The sequence below is a fragment of the Octodon degus genome, unplaced genomic scaffold (genome assembly GCF_000260255.1).
Source record: "Octodon degus isolate 3935 unplaced genomic scaffold, OctDeg1.0 scaffold00018, whole genome shotgun sequence".
Lineage (NCBI taxonomy): Eukaryota > Metazoa > Chordata > Mammalia > Rodentia > Octodontidae > Octodon > Octodon degus.
Window position 1 is genome coordinate 20486848 of NW_004524594.1, and position 10252 is coordinate 20497099.

The 10252-nt window shown below is 40.0% G+C and overlaps 1 protein-coding gene across 9 annotated transcripts in view; it reads left to right on the forward strand.

Moving 5' to 3' along the window:
• The window catches only part of Kmt5b (lysine methyltransferase 5B), a 63794-nt gene that overhangs the window by 40817 nt on the left and 12725 nt on the right, over positions 1–10252 (forward strand). For all 9 annotated transcript variants that reach the window (XM_023710489.1, XM_023710487.1, XM_023710490.1 and 6 more), the window contains 4 exons: positions 928–1037; positions 2975–3141; positions 3415–3434; positions 3632–3768. In XM_023710489.1, coding sequence (XP_023566257.1) covers positions 928–1037; positions 2975–3141; positions 3415–3434; positions 3632–3768 — 434 coding nt within the window. The remainder of the gene's footprint in view (positions 1–927; positions 1038–2974; positions 3142–3414; positions 3435–3631; positions 3769–10252) is intronic.

The following is a 10252-nucleotide window of genomic DNA, read 5'->3' on the forward strand; positions in this document are numbered from 1 at the left end:
ATATATTTAATATAGGGTCTCACTATACAAATTGGACTTATAGTGATCCTTCCTGTTTTTCAGCCTCCCAAATGCTGGGATTACAGATGTACAACATCATGCCCAATCTCGATTGCCTCTCAGTGCTCACCAGGGGCAGGGCTGGCAGGGGTTGCAGGCCAAGGATCGAGTCTCAGACCCCTGGGTCTGCCTAAGCAGGCACCTTAATCTGCTGAGCTGTCTGGTCGGCCCTTAAGTCCATTTTTCATAGGCTAGTGAACATGAAGATCTTAGAACATACAAGATTGTTCAGATGACTAAGAGAAAACTGTCAGATTATGGTAGCACATGCCTATAATTTCAGCACTTGGAAAGCTGAGGCAGGAAGAAGTTCAAGGCCAGCCTGTGTTACACAGTTCAAGAACAGCCTGAACTGCATAGTGAAACCCTGTCTAAAAAAAAAAAAGGGGCCGGGGAGATGGCTCACTGGAATAAGCGCTTCCCTGGCAAGCGCAAGGGTCTGAGTTCAATCCCTGGTTCCGCCAAAAAAAGAAAAAGAAAGAAAAAAAGAGAAAGAAGAAAGACAAAAGATTTTTTAAAGAAGCAGAAAAAAAAAATTGCCAGCCATGGTTACACATGCTTGTAATCCCAGTACTCAGGAGGCTGAGGCAGGAGGATTGCTGAGAGTTCAAGACCAGCCTGAACTGCATAGTGAGGCCCTATCTCAAAAAGAAAAAAATTAGAGTTTTAAAGAAACATAGACCAGCCTTTGGTCTATGAAATATATCTGTATTAAATATTATACTGAAATATAATGATAACAAAATTTGTCATTAATAATCTTATGTTTCTTACGGTATTGCTGGTGGTGTTGGTAGTGTGCTTTTACAATACTGAGGCATTCTAGCAGGATAAACATTTTACAGTCATTTTTTTCTTTTCTATTAGGTATTTATTTACTTGCGAATGTTTGCAACTGACAGTGGATTTGAAATATTGCCTTGTAATAGATATTCATCAGAACAAAATGGAGCCAAAATAGTTGCTACAAAAGAGTGGTAATTATACTATTCTAAACCCATAAAGTAATTTTATTTAAAGATTAGTTAAGTTACTCTAAAGATACAAAGAAATTTTAAAGATTAAAGATTCAGTCTAGTAAAGTTTGAAGCTAGCATTTACCCTAAATTAGCCAGCATAGTGCCATTGTTGTGGCCCACTGGTTGAAGTTGGAGTGAATTAGTTCCCATGTATAGGCCAAAGTGTTTTTTGCTTTCCTGATACTGAGCCTGCTTGGTGTTTAACCTTCTGGAAGATCAAGGTTGCCAGGATTGATGAACTGGTTTCCAGAGAAGATGGTGGGGTTGAAGTTGCAAGGGCTTTAGGTCATCTATGTGTAGAAACACCCCAGAAGGTAACCTGCTTAAAAAATATGCTTATATCTGTTTGGGTCAAAGTGGTAGCGTTGAGCCTACTAGAAAGAGTTAAAAGCTATAAAACATGAAAGGCAGAATATGTACATGTGTCTGTCTTATAATGCCTGCTCTGTATCTCCTCCAAGAAGAAACTTAAAGCCTCTCTCAACTTCAGTTTTGCTTTGCTTTGCTTATTTTTTAATACTGGGGATTAATCAAACCCAGGGCCTCATGCATGATAAGCAAACAAGCACTGTACTAAGCTACATCTGCATTCAGTTGCCCTAGGCTGGCCTTGGACTTGTATTCTTACTACCTCAGTCTGCTATGTGGCTGGAATTATAAGCATGTGTACCACCACACCAGGCCAAATATGTGGGTTTGAGATCTAGCATTCTAGAGCTGCACTATGCAATATAGTAGCTGTCTACAACACTGAGTCCTTGTAGTGTGACCAATCTAAATTAGTCTCGGGGCTGGAGAGATGGCTCAGTGGTCTAAAGCACCTACTTGGAACAAACTAAGCTTAGCAAAGCACAGGGACGGCAGTTCAATCCCCCAGCACCACATGCCAGCCAGCCGCGCCCCCTGGTGGGCTGAGTTGGCCACACACACACACACACACACACTAAATAAATGTAAAATAAAAAATTTTTTTTAAATAAATTAAATAAATAGTCTGCAAATTGCATTGTTTCTCATTAATAGTTTTCATATTGATTACCTGCTGAAATAGTATTTTGGATATATTGGATTAAAGATGTTATTTAAAAATAATTGGATCTGGCTTTGGCCCAGCACTAGAGAGATTGATGCAGGAGGATCACCAAGAGTTTGAGGCCAGCCTGAACCACATAGTGAAAATAAATAAATAAGAATAAAATGTTTGTACTTTCTCAGCATAGTTACTAGAAAACTTAACATTTCAATTTGAGCCCAGGCACAGGAGCAAATTCTTATTATCCCAGTTTCACAGGAGGCTGATGCAGGAGGATCAAAAGTTTGAGCCCAGTCTGGGCAATTTAGCAAGAAACGAATTGAAAGTAAAATTGGTGGGCAGAGCCTGGGAATACAGTCATAGAGTGCTTGCCTAGCATGGGTTCAGTTTTCAGTTAAAAAAAAAAAAAAAGTTGCAAGTTGGTATCACATTTCTAGTACACATTGTACTTGAGCTGGTAACATCACACAGTTCTGGGTCCTCATGACCCTTAAATGCTGTTAGTCCCTGTCTGATTCAGTTAGTGGTCATCAGCAAGTTTAACCTAGTGCAGGAACTGTTTTGAGTACTTCTTCCCATCTGTGAAAAACAAGGCTAGTTGCCACAGGGGTTTCAGAGCCTTAGCTGTCTAGTTTCTGTCCTGGAAGACTTTTTATTCTCTTGTGGAAGTAGGATAGATAACAGGTAGCCATGGTACCAGGCTGTGGGGCTTCAAGGAGGAAGGCGAGACACCCAGGTGGGATCCAAGTGTACACAGGTAGGGCTTCTCAATTTCTGTTGTTGAGCAGGCTTATTTTATTATTAAAAAGAAGCCGTACTTATAATTTCCAGTAGTTTTTAACACATCACATATTTTAAATAGGAAACGAAATGACAAAATAGAATTACTGGTGGGTTGTATTGCCGAACTTTCAGAAATTGAGGAGAACATGCTACTTAGACATGGAGAAAACGACTTCAGTGTCACGTATTCCACAAGGAAAAACTGTGCACAACTCTGGCTCGGTCCTGCTGCGTTTATAAACCATGGTAAGCTATATTGCTAAGGTGATTGCCCTGGTATTGAGCAGTCCTACCAGCAGATAGGATAGCCTTATTTGAGTCAGTAAAATCTGTTTTCTTTAAAGAAGATTTTGAAATATTATTTTTCCCTCCACAAGTTTATTAGATATTCTTAAACTTAAGACCTTAAATTCTATCAGAAGTTGAAAGATTGTCTGAAAAGCTTTTTCAGATTTTGGTAGCTTTGCGTTTAAGATCATATCAGTGATTAATTGTCTTTTTCTTTTGGGCATTTTTCAGATTGCAGACCTAACTGTAAGGTAAGCATTTAAAATTTTCTTTTCAACTATTTTGTTTTTGCCTCATCTATCAGACTCTTGCTCCCCCGGAACTGGGGATTGAACTCAGGCCCCTCTGCTTGCCAGACAAGCGCTTATTCCACTGAGCCATCTCCCTGGCCCTCTATCAGACTTTTTTTTTTTTCTATCATATTCTTAATGAGTTATTTTTCTTTCAGTTTGTGTCAACTGGTCGAGATACAGCATGTGTGAAGGCCCTAAGAGATATTGAACCTGGAGAAGAAATTTCTTGTTATTACGGAGATGGATTTTTTGGGGAAAATAATGAGTTCTGCGAGTGTTATACTTGTGAAAGGTAAGATGTTCAGAATTTCAGCTTAAACATTCTTTTAACACTTGATAGTTGTGGGTATTAACTAACATTTAAATGCAGAGATGTTTTTTTTTTTTATGTTCTGAAGCACTACACCCAGTGCAGTGTGTGTAAACAATCAAATGGTATGCAACTATTATAGAGACACTGGCACTTTCCCCTTATAAAATCTTAAATTACCAACAGTTGTAAGTGGGTCATTGAATAAAAAAGTACCAAGAGAAATTGGGTAATAATTCATGTCCACGCATACATGTGCATACATGCGAATGCCGCAATGGGGCTACCTTTGAAATGGCAAGTGAACGTTCTCTCTGACAGTCATGTAAAAAACCTCCTCTCTGGTAGTCATAAAGTTTTCTTGTATCTTATCAAACTATGTCTTCTGAAATTTGCATTTCCATGTACATATTCTGGACAGTTTAAGTCCCCTGTTGATACTCAGGGAGCCTCTTTGTTGCATATTTAGATTCTGGGTCTCGGACTAAAGATGTGGCTCAGTGTTAAAATGCTTGCCTAGCATGCACAAGACCCTAGGTTACTCCCCAGGAGGGAGGGAGGGAGAGAGGGAGAGAAGGAGAGAGGAAAGGAAGGATGGATGGATGGATGAATGGATGGATGGATTGAAGGACTGAAGGATTGGTTCTGGGTTCTTCCAGAAATTTCCAGACTGCTTTCACAGAGTATCAGTTCTGCCACTTATTGGAGTGACTTCTGTGAACACAAGTTCCTTGGAAGCAGCTTCACAAGCTAGTGCAAACCAGGGCTGCAGGACCACTTCTCAGTGTCGAGGTGATGCAGATGGCACAGGCCACACAGTAAATGAGCTTGTTTTAGTTGAGCCCAGTTTGTTACCTTTCATTGTGCTGGGCACTTGGCCTCATTTCAGTGTAATTTTTTGCTTACTTGCTGGCATTCTTGTGCTCTTGCTTGCTCGCTCTCTTTCTCTTGCATTCGCGCTCTCTCACTCGCGCTCTGCATGTTTTACTGAGGATTGAACCCAGGTACCTCAGACGATACACATGCTAGGCAAAGACTCTACTGCTCAGGTACACCCCCAGCCCTTTTAAATTTGGGGACTGATCTCATGAAGTTGTCTGAGCAGAGCTAAAACTTGAGATTCTCCCCCAAGTAAGTGATTTTCCCAAGTAGGTGGGCTTGCAAGTGTGTCCCACCATTCCCAATCTTCTTATTGCTTTCATAGGTGTAGGCACATTGCTGTTTAAAACAGGTAGCTTACAGGAGAGACAAGCAGATTCCCCAGGCACAATTTCCTTCCTTTGTGTATGGTTAGGGATCTCTAGCTATAGTGAGAGAGAGCAAGGCTATAGTGTTACTCTTGCAGATTCTTTGCCAGCTTTGAACTCTTTGCTACCCAGGGATGGCAAAAAACTAATTCCCTTCTGGTGCTACCTAGGTTTTGCCACATGATTCATGTTTTGCTTAGATCTAGGACCAGCTCACAAAAAAGCCCTTTAATTCATTAAGTCTGGTTTTTTTTGTTTGTTTGTTTGTTTGTTTGTTTTTAGTGGAACCGGAGATTAAACTCAAGCTCTTGCACTTGCCAAGCAAGTGCTTATTCAACTGAGCTGTCTCCCCAGCCCCTCATTAAGTCTTCATTATGGTTTAATAATGCCTCAAAGGGCCAAGGAGATAACTTAGTAGAATAAACACTTGCCTGGCAAGTGCAGGGTCCTGAGTTCAATCCCCTGTACCACAAAAAAAAAAATAATAATAATAATAATAATAGTAATAATAATAAAATATAAAACATATACATGTGTTTGGCCAGGGAGGTAGCCCAGTAGAATAAGTGCTTCCCTGGCAAGCACAAGGGGTGAGTTCAATCCCCAGTTCCGCCAAAAAAAAATAATGCCTCAAAGGATCAGGGATGTAGCTCAGCAGCATGGCACCTGCCTGGCAAACACAAGATACTGACTTTGATTCCTGGTACAAACACACACACACACACACAAACAACAACAACAACAAAAAACCCTAAATAATGTCTTAAAACTATTTTATGGAGAAAACAGAGTGCAAAAGTTAAGTGCCTATAATCTGGAGTCAGACTCCCAGTTTCAAAATTCTACACCACTACATTTCATTAGCTAGGTGATGTTAGCAAGTTACATAACTACTTGTGTCTTAAGTTCTCCATGTGGGGGCCGGGAAGATGGCTCAATAGAATAAGTGCTTCCCTGCCAAGCGGAAGGGCCTGAGTTCAAGTCCCGGTTCCAGAAAAAAAAAAAAAAAAAAGTTCTCCATCTGTAAAATGAGGATAACATATTTCATAGGGTTGTTGTAAAGTTTAAGTTTGTTATTTTACAAAAGGCTTGTCAAACAGCACATAATGAACATACAAATGTTAGAAAATTTTGTGGTTTCTGGTTATGTTCCTCTTAGGATAAGAGTTTCATAAAGGCAGAGACTTTGACCTTTTTTATCCCCAGCATACAGAATAATAGTGGGTACATAGTAGATGTTTAATATGTATTTGTTGAGTGAATAAATAAATAACTTTTTAGAAGCTGTCCTGAAAAACTAATGTACCCAGGATTTTAAACCAATGTAGACATTGCTTGTTCAGGTCCTGTCTAAATGAAATGGCATACCACAAAACAGTAGGTGTGGCTATTGTCAGACCTTTCAAGCAGTTTGGTTGAAAAGTTGGCTGTGTATTTTTTGGAAATTGTCAGGAACACCAAATTGTTGTCGTCTTTATATACAGTACTACCTGGGAGGATAAAACTGCTCAAAAGAGCTCATTCATAACCTAATAACACAAAACTCAGTTATTCATCAGATATTAACTGATAAGCTTTGTGTAGGGCTAGTAGTGCAGGAGATAAACAAGGCCATCACAATGCCAGCTGTGAAAGTGTGCAGTGAAAGTGCAAGGACACAAGAGTGATTGTTTTTTGAGATAGAGTCTCACTAAGTAGTTCAGGCTGGTTTTGAACTCACTGTGTAGCACAGTCTGGCTTCTAATTCAGAGTGATCTCCTGCCTCAGCCTCCTGAGTGCTGGAATTTGCCACAACATCCAGCCATACACACAGTGTTAGGAGACCTAAAAGGAGAAAAGAGCTGGCTCTCAATAAAGAGAATAAATAGAGTATGAATGAGATATTAAGACTGAGGGTAGAATGTCCAAGAGACACTGGAAGCCTGTTTCTGGGTCATAACTATACCAACATCTGTTTCTAAGTAAGTATGGCACATTTCACTCATACATAATTTGAAGAATGAAATCTAATGGCGGTCCACAAAAATAAGACCTAAATAAAAATAACCTATGACAGGGACCGGTTAGATTCCCAGCATCACATGCACACCAGCTCCCGCCTCCGCCCCTCAGTGCACTGAGCCGGCCACCAAGAGCAGGTGTGGTGGCACAGGCCTCTAATCCCAGTGCTGGGGAGGCTGAAAACAGGAGGATCACTATGAGTCTGAGCTTTCTAGTGAGACCCTGTACCACATGCATAAAAAATAAAAAAGAAACCTATGATTTTAGCTGTAGAGACTTTAGAATCATAAAAATATTACTTCCGGGACTGGTGAGGTGGCTCAGTGGTCTAAAACACCTACTTAGAACAAGCTTAGCAAAGCACAGGGACCGCAGTTCAAGCCCCCAGCACCACATGCCAGCCAGCCCCGCCCCCTGGTGGGCTGAGCTGAAGAAAAAAAAAAAAAGTTAAAAAAAATATATTACCTTCTTAATTAATATATAAATTGTTTGGGATTCATGTGTTTTATTTTTCAAATTGGTCAGAATTATTTTCAAAGGGCCAGCCAAATAGCTCAGCAGATTAAAGTGCCTGCAAGCAGGCACAGGGGCCGGGGGTTCGATCTCCACGCCTGCCACACTGAGATGGCAGTTGAGACTGGGCATGGTGGCACATGCCTATAATCCCAGCTCTTGGAAGGCTGTAAACAGGCGGATCACTATGAGTCCAATCCAGTAGTTGGCCTCTGAACACCCTGTAGACCCTTCCCTAAAAAATACAATAAAAAAATTATTTTCAAGTTAGTTGGGCATTGTGGGACACACCTGTACTCTCTCTGTGAAAGGCTAAGACAGGAAGATTGTATGTTTGAGCCCAGCTTGGGCAGTTTAGTGATATAGGGAGACAAAATATCTCAAAATGAGAATAAAGTGGGCTGGGCAATAGCTTCAATCTCCAGTTTGTTTATTGGTTTTGTTTTTTGTATTTTTAGGGAAGAGTACAGGGTGTCCAGGGTCTCACTACTAGATCAGACTTGTAGTGATCCACCTGTTTGCAGCCTCCCAAGAGCTGGGATTATAGATGTGCGCCACCATGCCCATCTTTTTTTTTTTTTTTTTGCGGAACCGGGAATTGAACTCATGCCCTTGCACTTGCCAGGGAAGCACTTATTCCACTGAGCCATCTCCCCGGCCCCTCTTTTTTTTTTTTTTGTACCAGGGATCGAACCTGGGACTGTGCACTTGCCAGGCAGGCGCTTCCACTGCTGAGCTATATTCCTGGTTTCTAGTATTATTTTAAAAATTATGAAACTACATCTATTTTTTTTTTTTGGTGGAACCAGGGATTGAACTCAGGCTCTTGTACTTGCCAGGCAAGTACAAGCTCTATCTACTGAGCTATATCCCCGGCCCGTACTTTTAAAGACTGTTAGGAGAGACTTTTCCTTAATAGATACTAAAATTTATTATAATTTTAATATAAACTATAATACAATTATTATAAAATATTTGTGGTAAGACTAAATATTGACCCAGAAGTAGATTTTAAGAAGAGAATATGAATAGAATCCTGGAAGAAAGGCAAATGTGTATGAGATCTTAATACATATTGGGAAATGTTTTTTTATTCAATAAGTTTGTATAAGTCATTATGCTTCTGGGGAGTAGAGCTGGATACCCATATAACATCTTATACAAATAAAATCCTTTTGGATTAACGATCAAAAATAAATAAAGAACTGCTAGAAAAAAATTTAGGGGAACCTGTGTCTAGTGGTGGCATATTGGAAACCATCAGGGCATAAGACAAAAAGTAGTGAATGCTAGTAAAATATTTGATTGGTTAAAGTTAAATGATTTACTGAAGGAAAATAAAAGTATGTATTATGGCAAAGAATTCATAACCTAATAACAAAAAGCTTCTGTAAATTCAAGAGAGACAAAAGCAGAAGAAAGATAAAGAAGAGATATCTCAAAAAATACCCATTAGCAATGAAATTAAGACAAAATGAAGTATAGTATATATTTTTCACCATCAAACTGGGAAAAAAAATAAGCACAACTTGTTGCTGGTGAGCTTGTGGAAAAACAGGTGTTCCCAACCTTGCTAGTAGGGCCATAAATTACTGTAACCTTTAGGGAAAGTAACCTGGGGAGGGGATATAGCTCAGTGGCATAAATGCCTCCTTCCTGGCAAGCACAAGGTCCTGAGTTCAATTCCCAGTCCAAAAAAAAAAAAAAGGTAACCTGGCTGTATTTATTAAAAATAAGTGTATGGGGCCAGGGAGATGGCTCAGTGGAATAAGCGCTTCTCTGGCAATCGCAGGAGCCTGAGTTCAATCCCTGGTTCCACAAAAAAATAAAAATAAAAAATAAGCATATACTTTTCCTTGTCAGTTCCCCATGGAAAAGAAAATCTTTCCTATGGAAATAAAGCACTAAGGCTGGGGAGATGTTTCAGTAGAATAAGTGCTTGCCTGGCAAGCACAAGGGCCTGCAATCCCCTGTCTACAAAAAAAGAAAAGAAGAAAACTTCAAAAATAAGGACTTGATTTTAAGAGCAGCCTAATGGCAGTATTTGTGCAAGAAAAAAATTTAATACACAGGTTTCAGTAATCATCAGTGAGGGCCAAGCAAAGAGCTCAGTGGATTGAAGAGTCTGCAAGCAGGCACAAGGGCTGGGGTTTGATCCCCTGGCCTGCCATGCAGGCCCCACCCCTAGGACACACTGAGACAGCATGGGGGCACGCCTGTAATCCCAGCTCTTGAGAGGCTGTAAACAGGTGAGTCACTATAAGTCTGATTTATTTATTTGTTTATTTTGCAGAACCGGGGATTAAACTCAGGCCTTTGTGCTTGCCAGGGAAGCGCTTTTTCTACTGAGCCATCTCCCCAGCCCTACGAGTCCGATTTAGTAGTGAGACCCCGAACACCCTGTAGACCCTTCCCTAAAAATACAAATAAATAAATAAATCATTAGTGAAGAGTGATATATTCAGCTTTCAAAGCATATATCCAGAGCAGATTTATTTGTCCATGGTGTAATAAGAAAGCTACTTGTTGCATAAAATGTTTAATACTGTTAGATTTTGATTTTATTTGCTTGAAAAGAAACAGTGATGTAAATAGTTGTGTAAACCACGGAGAAGGATTGGAAGAAGGCACTGTTAGCAGATGATCAGCACTGGTGTTTATGGCTCTGACAATGGTAGCAGTTGGGAGGGGGGAAAATACATATA